Here is an 18,815-nt window from a genome sequence, read left to right on the forward strand (position 1 = left end):
ACTACGAGACAGCACAGTCCCACAGACAGAGAACACACTGTAACTATGAGACAGCACAGTCCCACAGACAGAGAACACACAGTAACTACGAGACAGCACAGTCCCACAGACAGAGAACACACAGTAACTATGAGACAGCACAGTCCCACAGACAGAGAACACACAGTAACTACGAGACAGCACAGTCCCACAGACAGAGAACACACAGTAACTATGAGACAGCACATTCCCACAGACAGAGAACACACATGTAGCCAGAGGACAGTCAGTGACTATGAGACAGGAGAGGGTCTGTCCCACAGACAGAGAACACACATGTAGCCAGAGGACAGTCTGTAACTATGAGACAGGAGAGTGTCTGTCCCACAGACAGAGAACACACATGTAGCCAGAGGACAGTCAGTGACTATGAGACAGCACAGTCCCACAGACAGAGAACACACATTCAATCACATGAAGGCTCTATGTGAGGTTCAGTGACATTATGACCATGATGATTGAATGGAACCAGAAGTACAGATATTTGTAATGACCGATTTTAGCCACTAGGTGGCCCTACAACTACATTTTGCTGGATCATTTCCATGACAATACATTTAATTTGCCTCTATTTTTATTTTTTAATTTAACCTTTATTTAACTAGGCAAGTCAGTTAAGAACAAATTCTTATTTTCAATGACGGCCTAGGAACAGTGGGTTAACTGCCTGTTTAGGGGCAGAACGACAACATGTACCTTGTCAGCTTGGGGGGTTTGAACTTGCAACCTTCCGGCTCAATGCTCTAACCACTAGGCTACCCTGCCGCCCCTGCCTCTACTTTGACGAATGAGTAAAATACGAAATAGAATATTGACCTTGTGCAGGAAAGGAAAGAGAAACATCGACTGTTCCAAATCATTAAGGTGCAAAACGAGGTTTGAGTCTGACATTGAGACATTGAGAAGTACAGTACTATGTTGTATTGTGGCTGCTTCCTAAATGAAACCCTGCTCCTTTAAAAACCTCCTACGGGTCGGACCCTTTCTTTACGTTTTCCTCTAAAATGACATACTCAAATCTAACTGCCTGTAGCTCAGGACCTGAAGCAAGGACATGCATATTCTTTTTAAAAAAATTTTTACCCCTTTTTCTCCCCAATTTCGTGGTGTTGTAGTAGCTACTATCTTGTCTCATCGCTACAACTCCCATACGGGCTCGGGAGAGACGAAGGTTGAAAGTCATGCGTCCTCCGATACACAACCCAACCAAGCCGCACTGCTTCTTAACACAGCGCGCATCCAACCCGTAAGCCAGCCGCACCAATGTGTCGGAGGATACACCTGGCAACCTTGTTTAGCGCGCACTGCGCCCGGCCCGCCACAGGAGTCGCTGGTGCGCGATGAGACAAGGATATCCCTACCGACCTAACCCGGACGATGCTAGGCCAATTGTGCGTCTCCCCACGGACCTCCCGGTCGCGGCCGGTTACGACAGAGCCTGGGCGCGAACCCAGCTGGCGCTGCAGTACAACGCCCTTAACCACTGCGCCACCCGGGAGGCCTAGGATATCCATATTCTTGATACCATTTGAAAGGAAACACTTTGATGTTTGTGGAAATGTGAAAGGAATGTAGGAGAATAAAACACAATAGATCTGGTAAAAGATAATACAAAGAAAAAAAAGCATGTGTTTTTTTGTTCCGTCATCTTTGAAATGCAAGAGAAAGGCCACAACGTATTACTGCAGATTAGGCGCAATTTAGATTTTGGCCACTAGGTGGCAGCAGTGTATGTGCAACGTTTTAGACTGATTCAATGAACCATTGAATTACTGTTCAAAATGTTGTATCAAATCTGCTCAGATGCGCCTAATTGTTTTGCTACATTTTCAAGTATATAACTGTGCACTCTCCTCAAACAATACCATGGTATTCTTTCACTGTAATAGCTACTGTAAATTGGACAGTGCAGTTAGATTAACACAAATTTAAGCTTTCTGCCAATAAAAAAACATGTCTATGTCCTGGGAAATGTTCTTGTTACTTACAATGTCATGCTAATCAAATTAGCGCATGTTAGCTCAACCGGACATCAATCCTGTATAGGTTAAAGTGCACTTCCACCAGCACTGGTCAACAGTAGTGCACTATAAAGGGAATTAGGGGCTCTGATCAAAAATAGTGCACTCTAATAGGGGCCTTTTGGGGATGTAGCCTGTATGTCAATGAAGATCAAAAGCCCTTACTGTTTAATTTTCTCTGCCGAGTCTCTCAGGCCATCGTAGTCGTTGTCAAATATGGGCCCGCAGATTAAGTTGAGCCCATTTCTCTCCATGGCATACTTCTTCACAAGAGTCTTCTGGAAGTAGCTCCATATTCCTGAAGGAGATACAGAGAGAGTGAGAGTGAGAGAGACAGAGAGAGAGAGAGACAGAGAGAGAGAGGCAAACTGTTACAACTCTGCAGCATCTACACCCCTGTGTGTTTAGGGTTGTGAGGACAGACTGGATCAGATCTACACCCCTGTGTGTTTAGGGTTGAGGTAAGACTGGATCAGATGTACACCCCTGTGTGTTTAGGGCTGTGAGGACAGACTGGATCAGATCTACACCCCTGTGTGTTTAGGGTTGAGGTAAGACTGGATCAGATGTACACCCCTGTGTGTTTAGGGCTGTGAGGACAGACTGGATCAGATCTACACCCCTGTATGTTTAGGGCTGTGAGGACAGACTTGATCAGATCTACACCCCTGTGTGTTTAGGGCTGTGAGGACAGACTGGATCAGATCTACACCCCTGTATGTTTAGGGCTGTGAGGACAGACTGGATCAGATCTACACCCCTGTATGTTTAGGGCTGAGGTAAGACTGCATCAGATCTACGCCCCTGTATGTTTAGGGCTGAGGTAAGACTGGATCAGATCTACACCCCTGTATGTTTAGGGCTGAGGTAAGACTGGATCAGATCTACACCCCTGTATGTTTAGGGTTGTGAGGACAGACTGGATCAGCTCTACACCCCTGTATGTTTAGGGCTGAGGTAAGACTGGATCAGATCTACACCCCTGTATGTTTAGGGCTGTGAGGACAGACTGGATCAGATCTACACCCCTGTATGTTTAGGGCTGTGAGGACAGACTGGATCAGCTCTACACCCCTGTATGTTTAGGGCTGTGAGGACAGACTGGATCAGATCTACACCCCTGTATGTTTAGGGCTGAGGTAAGACTGCATCAGATCTACACCCCTGTATGTTTAGGGTTGTGAGGACAGACTGGATCAGCTCTACACCCCTGTATGTTTAGGGCTGTGAGGACAGACTGGATCAGATCTACACCCCTGTATGTTTAGGGCTGAGGTAAGACTGGATCAGCTCTACACCCCTGTATGTTTAGGGCTGTGAGGACAGACTGGATCAGATCTACACCCCTGTATGTTTAGGGCTGAGGTAAGACTGGATCAGCTCTACACCCCTGTATGTTTAGGGCTGTGAGGACAGACTGGATCAGATCTACACCCCTGTATGTTTAGGGTTGTGAGGACAGACTGGATCAGATCTACACCCCTGTATGTTTAGGGCTGTGAGGACAGACTGGATCAGATCTACACCCCTGTATGTTTAGGGCTGTGAGGACAGACTGGATCAGATCTACACCCCTGTATGTTAGGGCTGAGGTAAGACTGGATCAGCTCTACACCCCTGTATGTTTAGGGCTGTGAGGACAGACGGGATCAGATCTACACCCCTGTATGTTTAGGGTTGAGGTAAGACTGGATCAGATCTACATCCCTGTATGTTTAGGGCTGTGAGGACAGACTGGATCAGCTCTACACCCCTGTATGTTTAGGGCTGTGAGGACAGACTGGATCAGATCTACACCCCTGTATGTTTAGGGCTGTGAGGACAGACTGGATCAGATCTACACCCCTGTATGTTAGGGCTGAGGTAAGACAGGATCAGACCTTTACCCCTGTTGTGTCTTTCCTGGAATGGCCAGATCAATAGAAGAAGGTGATGACTGGTTGAGACCCAACAAACTTTGATAAAGCTTTCAGTAATTCCCAACAAACCTTTAAAGCTTTCAGTAATACCCAACAAACCTTTAAAGCTTTCAGTAATACCCAACAAACCTTTAAAGCTTTCAGTAATACCCAACAAACGTTGATAAAGCGTTCAGTAATACCCAACAAACCTTGATAAAGCTTTCAGTAATACCCAACAAACGTTGATAAAGCGTTCAGTAATACCCAACAAACCTTGATAAAGCTTTCAGTAATACCCAACAAACGTTGATAAAGCGTTCAGTAATACCCAACAAACCTTTAAAGCTTTCAGTAATACCCAACAAACGTTGATAAAGCGTTCAGTAATACCCAACAAACCTTGATAAAGCTTTCAGTAATACCCAACAAACGTTGATAAAGCGTTCAGTAATACCCAACAAACCTTGATAAAGCTTTCAGTAATACCCAACAAACCTTGATAAAGCTTTCAGTAATACCCAACAAACGTTGATAAAGCGTTCAGTAATACCCAACAAACCTTGATAAAGCTTTCAGAAAATACCCAACAAACGTTGATAAAGCGTTCAGTAATACCCAACAAACGTTGATAAAGCGTTCAGTAATACCCAACAAACCTTGATAAATCGTTCAGTAATACCCAACAAACGTTGATAAAGCGTTCAGTAATACCCAACAAACGTTGATAAAGCGTTCAGTAATACCCAACAAACGTTCTTGGTCAGGTTTTTTGTCCAGCTTCTATGCTAAAGTGCATGTTATATTGTATTATATTTACGGTAGGTTCAGTTTATAGTTGGTTACCCATTACCTTCTATTTGGTTCTGAAACTAAAGTGTAGTGCTGGTTGTTTCTGCCCATGTGATCTACCTAGTCAGAAAAACATCCCCAGCCCTAACCATGAGGAAACCATGACATCTACCCAGTCAGGAAAACATCCCCTAACCATGAGGAAGCCATGACAACTACCCAGTCAGGAAAACATCCTCTAACCATGAGGAAACCATGACATCTACCCAGTCAGGAAAACATCCCCTAACCATGAGGAAACCATGACAACTACCCAGTCAGGAAAACATCCTCTAACCATGAGGAAACCATGACAACTACCCAGTCAGGAAAACATCCCCTAACCATGAGAACTACCCAGTCAGGAAAACATCCTCTAACCATGAGGAAACCATGACAACTACCCAGTCAGAAAAACATCCCGAGCCCTAACCATGAGGAAACCATGACAACTACCCAGTCAGGAAAACATCCCCTAACCATGAGGAAACCATGACATCTACCCAGTCAGGAAAACATCCTCTAACCATGAGGAAGCCATGACATCTACCCAGTCAGGAAAACATCCTCTAACCATGAGGAAACCATGACAACTACCCAGTCAGGAAAACATCCTCTAACCATGAGGAAACCATGACAACTACCCAGTCAGGAAAACATCCCCTAACCATGACAAGTACCCAGTCAGGAAAACATCCCCTAACCATGAGGAAGCCATGACATCTACCCAGTCAGGAAAACATCCTCTAACCATGAGGAAACCATGACAACTACCCAGTCAGGAAAACATCCCCTAACCATGAGGAAACCACGACATCTACCCAGTCAGGAAAACATCCCCTAACCATGAGAACTACCCAGTCAGGAAAACATCCTCTAACCATGAGGAAACCATGACATCTACCCAGTCAGGAAAACATCCCCTAACCATGAGGAAACCACAACATCTACCTAGTCAGGAAAACATCCCCAGCCCTAACCATGACAACTACCCAGTCAGGAAAACATCCCCTAACCATGAGGAAACCATGACATCTACCCAGTCAGGAAAACATCCTCTAAACATGACATCTACCCAGTCAGGAAAACATCCCCTAACCATGAGGAAACCATGACATCTACCCAGTCAGGAAAACATCCCCTAACCATGAGGAAACCACGACAACTACCCAGTCAGGAAAACATCCTCTAACCATGACATCTACCCAGTCAGGAAAACATCCTCTAACCATGAGGAAACCATGACATCTACCCAGTCAGGAAAACATCCCCTAACCATGAGATCTACCCAGTCAGGAAAACATCCCCTAACCATGAGGAAACCACGACATCTACCCAGTCAGGAAAACATCCCCTAACCATGAGGAAACCACGACAACTATCCAGTCAGGAAAACATCCCCTAACCATGACATCTACCCAGTCAGGAAAACATCCTCTAACCATGACATCTACCCAGTCAGGAAAACATCCCCAGCCCTAACCACGACATCTACCCAGTCAGGAAAACATCCTCTAACCATGAGGAAACCATGACATCTACCCAGTCAGGAAAACATCCTCTAACCATGAGAACTACCCAGTCAGGAAAACATCCTCTAACCATGAGGAAACCATGACATCTACCCAGTCAGGAAAACATCCCCTAACCATGAGGAAACCATGACAACTACCCAGTCAGGAAAACATCCTCTAACCATGAGGAAACCATGACAACTACCCAGTCAGAAAAACATCCCGAGCCCTAACCATGAGGAAACCATGACAACTACCCAGTCAGGAAAACATCCCCTAACCATGAGGAAACCATGACATCTACCCAGTCAGGAAAACATCCTCTAACCATGAGGAAGCCATGACATCTACCCAGTCAGGAAAACATCCTCTAACCATGAGGAAACCATGACAACTACCCAGTCAGGAAAACATCCTCTAACCATGAGGAAACCATGACAACTACCCAGTCAGGAAAACATCCCCTAACCATGACAACTACCCAGTCAGGAAAACATCCCCTAACCATGAGGAAGCCATGACATCTACCCAGTCAGGAAAACATCCTCTAACCATGAGGAAACCATGACAACTACCCAGTCAGGAAAACATCCCCTAACCATGAGGAAACCACGACATCTACCCAGTCAGGAAAACATCCCCTAACCATGAGAACTACCCAGTCAGGAAAACATCCTCTAACCATGAGGAAACCATGACATCTACCCAGTCAGGAAAACATCCCCTAACCATGAGGAAACCACAACATCTACCTAGTCAGGAAAACATCCCCAGCCCTAACCATGACAACTACCCAGTCAGGAAAACATCCCCTAACCATGAGGAAACCATGACATCTACCCAGTCAGGAAAACATCCTCTAAACATGACATCTACCCAGTCAGGAAAACATCCCCTAACCATGAGGAAACCATGACATCTACCCAGTCAGGAAAACATCCCCTAACCATGAGGAAACCACGACAACTACCCAGTCAGGAAAACATCCTCTAACCATGACATCTACCCAGTCAGGAAAACATCCTCTAACCATGAGGAAACCATGACATCTACCCAGTCAGGAAAACATCCCCTAACCATGAGATCTACCCAGTCAGGAAAACATCCCCTAACCATGAGGAAACCACGACATCTACCCAGTCAGGAAAACATCCCCTAACCATGAGGAAACCACGACAACTATCCAGTCAGGAAAACATCCCCTAACCATGACATCTACCCAGTCAGGAAAACATCCTCTAACCATGACATCTACCCAGTCAGGAAAACATCCCCAGCCCTAACCACGACATCTACCCAGTCAGGAAAACATCCTCTAACCATGAGGAAACCATGACATCTACCCAGTCAGGAAAACATCCTCTAACCATGAGAACTACCCAGTCAGGAAAACATCCTCTAACCATGAGGAAACCATGACATCTACCCAGTCAGGAAAACATCCCCTAACCATGAGGAAACCATGACAACTACCCAGTCAGGAAAACATCCTCTAACCATGAGGAAACCATGACATCTACCCAGTCAGGAAAACATCCCCAGCCCTAACCACGACATCTACCCAGTCAGGAAAACATCCTCTAACCATGAGGAAACCATGACATCTACCCAGTCAGGAAAACATCCTCTAACCACGACATCTACCCAGTCAGGAAAACATCCCCAGCCCTAACCACGACATCTACCCAGTCAGGAAAACATCCCATAAGCATGACATCTACCCAGTCAGGAAAACATCCCCTAACCATGAGAACTACCCAGTCAGGAAAACATCCTCTAACCATGAGGAAACCATGACATCTACCCAGTCAGGAAAACATCCTCTAACCATGAGAACTACCCAGTCAGGAAAACATCCTCTAACCATGAGGAAACCATGACATCTACCCAGTCAGGAAAACATCCCCTAACCATGAGGAAACCATGACAACTACCCAGTCAGGAAAACATCCCCTAACCATGACATCTACCCAGTCAGGAAAACATCCCCTAACCATGAGGAAACCAAGTCAACTACCCAGTCAGGAAAACATCCTCTAACCATGAGGAAGCCATGACATCTACCCAGTCAGGAAAACATCCCCTAACCATGAGGAAACCATGACAACTACCCAGTCAGGAAAACATCCTCTAACCATGACATCTACCCAGTCAGGAAAACATCCTCTAACCACAACATTTACCCAGTCAGGAAAACATCCCCAGCCCTAACCACGACATCTACCCAGTCAGGAAAACATCCCCTAACCATGAGGAAACCATGACATCTACCCAGTCAGGAAAACATCCTCTAACCATGAGGAAACCATGACAACTACCCAGTCAGGAAAACATCCCCTAACCATGAGGAAACCATGACAACTACCCAGTCAGGAAAACATCCTTTAACCATGAGGAAACCATGACATCTACCCAGTCAGGAAAACATCCTCTAACCATGACATCTACCCAGTCAGGAAAACATCCTCTAACCATGACATCTACCCAGTCAGGAAAAAATCCTCTAACCATGAGGAAGCCTCGACATCTACCCAGTCAGGAAAACATCCCCTAGCCATGAGGAAACCATGACAACTACCCAGTCAGGAAAACATCCTCTAACCATGAGAACTACCCAGTCAGGAAAACATCCTCTAACCATGAGGAAACCATGACATCTACCAGTCAGGAAAACATCCTCTAACCATGAGGAAACCATGACAACTACCCAGTCAGGAAAACATCCTCTAACCATGACATCTACCCAGTCAGGAAAACATCCCCTAAGCATGACATCTACCCAGTCAGGAAAACATCCTCTAACCATGACAACTACCCAGTCAGGAAAACATCCTCTAACCATGAGGAAACCATGACAACTACCCAGTCAGGAAAACATCCCCTAACCATGAGGAAACCATGACAACTACCCAGTCAGGAAAACATCCTCTAACCATGACATCTACCCAGTCAGGAAAACATCCCCAGCCCTAACCATGAGGAAACCATGACAACTACCCAGTCAGGAAAACATCCTCTAACCATGACATCTACCCAGTCAGGAAAACATCCTCTAATCATGAGGAAACCATGACAACTACCCAGTCAGGAAAACATCCCCTAACCATGACATCTACCCAGTCAGGAAAACATCCTCTAACCATGAGGAAACCATGACATCTACCAGTCAGGAAAACATCCTCTAACCATGAGGAAACCATGACAACTACCCAGTCAGGAAAACATCCTCTAACCATGAGGAAACCATGACATCTACCCAGTCAGGAAACCATGACATCTACCCAGTCAGGAAAACATCCCCTAACCATGAGGAAACCATGACAACTACCCAGTCAGGAAAACATCCCCTAACCATGAGGAAACCATGACAACTACCCAGTCAGGAAAACATCCTCTAACCATGAGGAAACCATGACATCTACCCAGTCAGGAAAACATCCTCTAACCATGAGGAAACCATGACATCTACCAGTCAGGAAAACATCCTCTAACCATAAGGAAACCATGACAACTACCCAGTCAGGAAAACATCCTCTAACCATGACAACTACCCAGTCAGGAAAACATCCTCTAACCATGAGAACTACCCAGTCAGGAAAACATCCTCTAACCATGAGGAAACCATGACAACTACCCAGTCAGGAAAACATCCTCTAACCATGAGGAAACCATGACAACTACCCAGTCAGGAAAACATCCTCTAACCATGAGGAAACCATGACATCTACCTAGTCAGGAAAACATCCTCTAACCATATCTACCCAGTCAGGAAAACATCCCCAGCCCTAACCATGAGGAAACCATGACATCTACCCAGTCAGGAAAACATCCTCTAACCATGACAACTACCCAGTCAGGAAAACATCCCAAGCCCTAACCATGAGGAAACCATGACATCTACCCAGTCAGGAATACATCCTCTAACCATGAGGAAACCATGACAACTACCAGTCAGGAAAACATCCCCTAACCATGAGGAAACCATGACAACTACCAGTCAGGAAAACATCCCCTAACCATGAGGAAACCATGACAACTACCCAGTCAGGAAAACATCCCCTAACCATGAGGAAACCATGACAACTACCCAGTCAGGAAAACATCCTCTAACCATGACATCTACCCAGTCAGGAAAACATCCTCTAACCATGAGGAAACCATGACAACTACCCAGTCAGGAAAACATCCTCTAACCATGACATCTACCCAGTCAGGAAAACATCCTCTAACCATGAGGAAACCATGACATCTACCAGTCAGGAAAACATGACAACTACCCAGTCAGGAAAACATCCCCAGCCCTAACCATGAGGAAACCATGACAACTACCCAGTCAAGAAAACACCCTCTAACCATGACATTTACCCAGTCAGGAAAACATCCTCTAACCATGAGGAAACCATGACAACTACCCAGTCAGGAAAACATCCTCTAACCATGAGGAAACCATGACATCTACCAGTCAGGAAAACATGACAACTACCCAGTCAGGAAAACATCCCCAGCCCTAACCATGAGGAAGCCATGACAACTACCCAGTCAGGAAAACGTCCCCTAACCATGACATCTACCCAGTCAGGAAAACATCCCCAGCCCTAACCATGAGGAAACCATGACATCTACCAGTCAGGAAAACATGACAACTACCCAGTCAGGAAAACATCCCCAGCCCTAACCATGAGGAAACCATGACAACTACCCAGTCAGGAAAACATCCCCAGCCCTAACCATGAGGAAGCCATGACAACTACCCAGTCAGGAAAACATCCTCTAACCATGAGGAAACCATGACAACTACCCAGTCAGGAAAACATCCCCTAACCATGACATCTACCCAGTCAGGAAAACATCCCCTAACCATGAGGAAACCACGACATCTACCAGTCAGGAAAACATCCTCTAACCATGACATCTACCCAGTCAGGAAAACATCCTCTAACCATGAGGAAACCACGACATCTACCTAGTCAGAAAAACATCCCGAGCCCTAACCATGAGGAAACCATGACATCTACCCAGTCAGGAAAACATCCTCTAACCATGAGGAAACCATGACAACTACCCAGTCAGGAAAACATCCTCTAACCATGACATCTACCCAGTCAGGAAAACATCCCCTAACCATGAGGAAACCATGACAACTACCCAGTCAGGAAAACATCCCCAGCCCTAACCATGAGGAAACCATGACAACTACCCAGTCAGGAAAACATCCCCAGCCCTAACCATGAGGAAACCATGACAACTACCCAGTCAGGAAAACATCCCCAGCCCTAACCATGAGGAAACCATGACATCTACCCAGTCAGGAAAACATCCCCAGCCCTAACCATGAGGAAACCATGACAACTACCCAGTCAGGAAAACATCCTCTAACCATGAGGAAACCATGACAACTACCCAGTCAGGAAAACATCCTCTAACCATGAGGAAACCATGACAACTACCCAGTCAGGAAAACATCCCCTAACCATGAGAACTACCCAGTCAGGAAAACATCCCCAGCCCTAACCATGAGGAAACCATGACAACTACCCAGTCAGGAAAACATCCCCAGCCCTAACCATGAGGAAACCATGACAACTACCTAGTCAGGAAAACATCCCCTAACCATGAGGAAACCATGACAACTACCCAGTCAGGAAAACATCCCCTAACCATGAGGAAACCATGACAACTACCCAGTCAGGAAAACATCCCCTAACCATGAGAACTACCCAGTCAGGAAAACATCCCCAGCCCTAACCATGAGGAAACCATGACATCTACCAGTCAGGAAAACATCCTCTAACCATGACATCTACCCAGTCAGGAAAACATCCCCAGCCCTAACCATGACAACTACCCAGTCAGGAAAACATCCCCAGCCCTAACCATGAGGAAACCACGACATCTACCCAGTCAGGAAAACATCCTCTAACCATGACAACTACCCAGTCAGGAAAACATCCTCTAACCATGAGGAAACATACTTGAACATCCTCTCCCCCTCAGAGGGAAAGCAACATATTTGAAGTGTGTACATTATGGAGAGGGGGTGGGGTTGTGTGTACCTATATACATTTCTGGAGGGGATTTTAATGGTGTGGACATTCCTCAAGTACACAGTCAGCACTTACACACAGTGGCACAGTTTAACATTGGAGGGTCATAGAACTGACCGCCCCGAAACTGTCGACCCACACGCTATACACACACACACACACACACACGCTACACACAAGCCACACACACACACACACACACACACACGCTACACACACACACACGCTACACACACACACACATGCTACACACACGCTACACACACACGCTACACACACACACGCTACACACACACACACACACACACACTCAGTCTTCCTTTTAAGTCCCTCTCGTTGTTGTGTCTGCAGGTCGTTAGTCAACGTAATTACTTCCTCAAACATTGAATGTAGACTGAGTGAAAACAGGACTAAACCAGGACACAGTCCCATCAACCCATCTTGTCAGTGTGGTTTCTGTTGACTGGTGATGACATGTGACTGTGGCCTATGAATTACATTTGACATGCCATGTAGTTTTAGAAAATGTTTGACTTACTTTTGAATGCTGGGTACATGGGTACGGTGTTAGTGATGAGGACTGCATCAAATTTGCCGTCTTGGGTCGGAGCCAGCTCTAAAGATAAAACAATAAATGGTGGAAATCAGTGTTTTATTTTAGTTATCTTTATTTAACTAGGCAAGTCAGTTAAGAACAAATTCTTATTTTCAATGACGGCCTAGGAACAGTGGCTGTTCAGGGGCAGAACGACAGATTTGTACCTTGTCAGCTCCGGGGTTTGAACTTGCAACCTTCCGGTTACTAGTCCAAAAAGAAGCAACCACTAGGCTACCCTGCCGCCCCAAAATGTGCCGCCCCAAAATGTTAATATACAGTACAATTTAGATTGTTTCATGTCTTGTTACTGCGTTGTAAACTATAGTTCAGTCGTGGCTAAAAGTTTTGAGAATGACACAAATATTAATTTCCACAAAGTTTTCTGCTTCAGTGTCTTTAGATATTTTTGTCAGATGTTACTATGGATACTGACGTATAATTACAAGCATTTCATAAGTGTCAAAGGCTTTTATTGACAATTACATGAAGTTGATGCAAAGAGTCAATATTTGCAGTGTTGACCCTTCTTTTTCAAGGCCTCTGCAATCTGCCCTGGCATCCTGTCAATTAACTTCTGGGCCACATCCTGACTGATGGCAGCCCATTCTTCCATAATCAATGCTTGGAGTTTGTCAGAATTTGTGGGGTTTTGTTTGTCTACCCGCCTCTTGAGGATTGACCACAAGTTCTCAATGGGATTAAGGTCTGGGGAGTTTCCTGGCCATGGACCCAAAATATCGATGTTTTGTTCCCCGAGCCACTTAGTTATCACTTTTGCCTTATGGCAAGGTGCTCCATCGTGCTGGAAAAGGCATTGTTCGTCACCAAACTGTTCCTGGATAGTTGGGAGAAGATGCTCTCAGAAGATGTGTTGGTACCATTCTTTATTCATGGCTGTGTTCTTAGGCAAAATTGTGAGTGAGCCCACTCCCTTGGCTGAGAAGCAACCCCACACATGAATGGTCTCAGGATGCTTTGCTGTTGGCAAGACACAGGACTGATGGTAGCGCTTACCTTGTCTTCTCCGGACAAGCTTTTATCCATATGCCCCAAACAATCGGAAAGGGGATTCATCAGAGAAAATGACTTTACCCCAGTCCTCAGCAGTCCAATCCCTGTACCTTTTGCAGAATATCAGTCTATCCCTGATGTTTTTCCTGGAGAGAAGTGGCTTCTTTGCTGCCCTTCTTGACACCAGGCCATCCTCCAAAAGTCTTCGCCTCACTGTGCGTGCAAATGCACTCACACCTGCCTGCTGCCATTCCTGAGCAAGCTCTGTACTGGTGGTGCCCCGATCCCGCAGCTGAATCAACTTTAGGAGATAGTCCTGGCGCTTGCTTTCTTGGGCGCCCTGAAGCCTTCTTCACAACAATTCAACCGCTCTCCTTGAAGTTCTTGATGATCCGATAAATGGTTGATTTAGGTGCAATCTTAATGGCAGCAATATCCTTGCCTGTGAAGCCCTTTTTGTGCAAAGCAATGATGACGGAACGTGTTTCCTTGCAGATAACCATGGTTGACAGAGGAAGAACAATGATTCCAAGCACCACCCTCCTTTTGAAGCTTCCAGTCTGTTATTCAAACTCAATCAGCATGACAGAGTGATCTCCAGCCTTGTCCTCGTCAACACTCACACCTGTGTTAACGAGAGAATAACTGACATGATGTCAGCTGGTCCTTTTGTGGCAGGGCTGAAATGCAGTGGAAATGTTTTTTGGGGGATTCAGTTAATTTGCATGGCAAAGAGGGACTTTGCAATCCATCTTATCACTCTTCATAACATTCTGGAGTATATGCAAATTGCCATCATACAAACTGAGGCAGCAGACTTTATGAAAACTTATATTTGTGTCAATCTCAAAACTTTTGGCCACGACTGTACATGAACCGGTTGCATCAGCTGGGAGTTCCAAAGGTGGTCTTGAATGCTAAGTCGAATGTGGTGTTAGAACCAGGCGCACGTCAAGCTGGTGCAACCAGCCGCTGGTCAACCATAGGGGATCTGACAGGAGAGAACATGGAGGACGTACGTGGAGGGTAGAGGAAGGCGAAGGAGATCTGTTTGTCCGCCTTGTAGTTGGAGCAGGATTGGCTGAAGCCCGGAGGGATACGGATGTCAGGTCTGACACAGTTAGTCAGATGCTCTGGTAGAGGGGTTACTTCTACCTGGAAAACACAATCACAACGTTAGACCACTGTAGACTGTAGTCAACGTTAAACCACTGTAGACTGTAGTCAACGTTAGACCAATGTAGACTGTAGTCACTGACAATACGCTAGATCAGGTCTCTCTAACCCTGTTCCTGGAGAGAAACCCTCCTGTAGGTTTTAACTCCAACCCTGTTCCTGGAGAGATACCCTCCTGTAGGTTTTAACTACAACCCTGTTCCTAGAGAGATCACCTCCTGCTCTCCAGGAACAGGGTTGGAGTTAAAACCTACAGGACGTTATCTCTCCTGGAACAGGGTTGGAGTTAAAACCTACAGGAGGGTATATATCCAGGAACAGGGTTGGAGTGAAAACCTACAGGAGGTTATCTCTCCAGGAACCGGGTTGGAGTGAAAACCTACAGGAGGTTATCTCTCCAGGAAGGGGGTTGGAGTGAAAACCTATAGGAGGTTATCTCTCCTGGAACAGGGTTTGGAGTTAAAACCTACAGGAGGTTATCTCTCCTGGAACAGGGTTTGGAGTTAAAACCTACAGGAGGTTATCTCTCCTGGAACAGGGTTTGGAGTTAAAACCTACAGGAGGGTATATATCCAGGAACAGGGTTGAAGAGCCCTGCTTTAGAGACTATAAATTAGACAACTGTTCAAATTAGCAGTCAACAACTGTTCAAATGAGTAGTCAACATAAAGTATTGACGAGGTATGTACCAGTCCATGTTGAAATGAGCAGTCAACATAAAGTATTGACGAGGTATGTACCAGTCCATGTTGAAATGAGTAGTCAACATAAAGTATTGACGAGGTATGTACCAGTCCATGTTGAAATGAGTAGTCAGCATAAAGTATTGACGAGGTATGTACCAGTCCATGTTGAAATGAGTAGTCAACATAAAGTATTGACGAGGTATGTACCAGTCCATGTTGAAATGAGTAGTCAGCATAAAGTATTGACGAGGTATGTACCAGTCCATGTTGAAATGAGTAGTCAACATAAAGTATTGACGAGGTATGTACCAGTCCATGTTGAAATGAGCAGTCAACATAAAGTATTGACGAGGTATGTACCAGTCCATGTTGAAATGAGTAGTCAACATAAAGTATTGACAAGGTATGTACCAGTCCATGTTGAAATGAGTAGTCAGCATAAAGTATTGACGAGGTATGTACCAGTCCATGGGTTCATCTTGAGAGGATTATTGAAGGAGCTGTTTTCCCTTGTCAAACATCAGTTATAAACACAGTAAATAGCATATAGCTAATATCAAAATAAACCAGGCAGGAAACATGTAGGCTGTGTCCTGTTTGACATACCTGTTTGGAGACTGTGTAGGACGCTGTGTCCTGTTTGACATACCTGTTTGGAGACTGTGTAGAATGCTGTGTCCTGTTTGACATACCTGTTTGGAGACTGTGTAGAATGCTGTGTCCTGTTTGACATACCTGTTTGGAGACTGTGTAGAACGCTGTGTCCTGTTTGACATACCTGTTTGGAGACTGTGTAGAATGCTGTGTCCTGTATGACATACCTGTTTGGAGACTGTGTAGAATGCTGTGTCCTGTTTGACATACCTGTTTGGAGACTGTGTAGGACGTCCACAGGGGCATAGACAGTGATTCACTGTACCCACTGATATAGTCACTGTGGTGTAGAATGCTGTATTTAGTACGGAACAGAACTGCCGGGCGACCATGAGGGAGGTTCTTGCTGTCTGGAAGAGAAGACCATCATCCTAAAAGCTGGTAACAAGACTCTGGAGAGGATATTCAATAGTGATATGAGAAATAGGACATAATTCAATCCTTTACTGACACGTCTATGTAATAACATGTTAATAACAACATTGTTGTCCGCTGTAATTAGTGTTATTACACAGGTATTAGCATTACTACTACTCAGGCATAAGACCAACGATGTGGACCAGAGAGAGAGACGTACCATCGACAGCTTGCCTCAGTCTCTGATTAAGCTCTTCCACTTTGTTCTGTAAGAGACAGAGCCACAGTGACTCCAGGTTATAGCCTCTTACAACGGGGACTTTCAATGCTCTCTGCCCCCTATTTTTTGAACGCAACTGCAAAAGATTGAAGGTGAAAATCTCTTGCAAAAACATCTATAATCTCTGCAGAAGCAAGAGGACTTCATAGACAGAAATAAGAAGAAGAGGGAATCAAACAAACAAGCATGAGAACGTGTAACAGCAGCTATGGATTACAGAGACAACAGTCAGTGGCAGACACAGAAACCAGTTTAGACACGTAAAATACACAACATGTAGTAATGCCCAGTGCTACAGATATCAGTCAGGTCATAGGTCAAACACACATGCATTACAGGTCAATATAATAATATGTAGTCTATTTCTTGAGATGCAGAAATCATTCGGATTTACTTTATTGAAGCAAATATCAAGTTGATATAAAAACCAAAAGCTTCAATATCAGTCTACGGCTGTGAAAGCCATAAAAATACAATCTCATTCTAGTTCTGTGGTGGGAGCCATAGAGATACATACAGTATCTATCTCTACAGTTTCTACAGTATATATCTCTACAGTTTCTACAGTATCTATCTCTACAGTATATATCTCTACAGTTTCTATCTCTACAGTTTCTACAGTTTCTATGTCTAAACTTTCTACAGTATCTATCTCTACAGTTTCTACAGTATCTATCTCTACAGTTTATACAGTATCTGTCTCTACAGTTTCTACAGTATCTGTCTGTATAGTAAAACAGTATCAATCTCTATAGTAAAACAGTATCTATCTCTACAGTATCTATCTCTACAGTTTCTACAGTACCTATCTCTACAGTTTCTACAGTATCTATCTCTACCGTTTCTACAGTACCTATCTCTACAGTTTCTACAGTATCTATCTCTATAGTGGTACAGTATCTATCTCTACAGTATCTATCTCTATAGTGATACAGTATCTATCTCTATAGTGATACAGTATCTATCTCTACAGTATCTATCTCTATAGTGATACAGTATCTATCTTTATAGTGGTACAGTATCTATCTCTATAGTGATACAGTATCTATCTCTATAGTGGTACAGTATCTATCTCTATATTGATACAGTATATATCTCTATAGTGATACAGTATATATCTCTATAGTGATACAGTATCTATCTCTATAGTGGTACAGTATCTATCTCTATAGTGATACAGTATATATCTCTATATTGATACAGTATCTATCTCTATAGTGATACATTATCTATCTCTATAGTGATACAGTATCTATCTCTATAGTGATACAGTATATATCTCTATAGTGATACAGTATATATCTCTATAGTGATACAGTATCTATCTCTATAGTGGTACAGTATATATCTCTATAGTGATACAGTATCTATCTCTATAGTGATACAGTATATATCTCTATAGTGATACAGTATATATCTCTATAGTGATACAGTATCTATCTCTATAGTGATACAGTATCTATCTCTATAGTGATACAGTATATATCTCTATAGTGATACAGTATATATCTCTGTAGTGATACAGTATATATCTCTATAGTGATACAGTATATATCTCTATAGTGATACAGTATCTATCTCTATAGTGATACAGTATCTATCTCTATAGTGATACAGTATATAGCTCTATAGTGATACAGTATCTATCTCTACAGTGATACAGTATATATCTCTATAGTGATACAGTATATATCTCTACAGTATCT

The 18,815-nt window shown here is 44.2% G+C and overlaps 1 protein-coding gene across 1 annotated transcript in view; it reads right to left on the reverse strand.

Annotated features, from left to right (window-relative positions):
* The window catches only part of LOC139394437 (autotaxin-like), a 49,094-nt gene that overhangs the window by 3,325 nt on the left and 26,954 nt on the right, over positions 1–18,815 (reverse strand). Inside the window, exons 19-23 of the mRNA XM_071142503.1 lie at positions 17,050–17,095; positions 16,683–16,822; positions 14,976–15,111; positions 12,886–12,963; positions 2,226–2,358 (exon numbers count right to left, since the gene is read on the reverse strand). Of these exons, the coding sequence (XP_070998604.1) occupies positions 2,226–2,358; positions 12,886–12,963; positions 14,976–15,111; positions 16,683–16,822; positions 17,050–17,095 (533 nt within the window). The remainder of the gene's footprint in view (positions 1–2,225; positions 2,359–12,885; positions 12,964–14,975; positions 15,112–16,682; positions 16,823–17,049; positions 17,096–18,815) is intronic.

This window comes from Oncorhynchus clarkii, unplaced genomic scaffold (assembly GCF_045791955.1).
Source record: "Oncorhynchus clarkii lewisi isolate Uvic-CL-2024 unplaced genomic scaffold, UVic_Ocla_1.0 unplaced_contig_6747_pilon_pilon, whole genome shotgun sequence".
In the NCBI taxonomy this organism is placed as follows: Eukaryota; Metazoa; Chordata; class Actinopteri; order Salmoniformes; family Salmonidae; genus Oncorhynchus; species Oncorhynchus clarkii.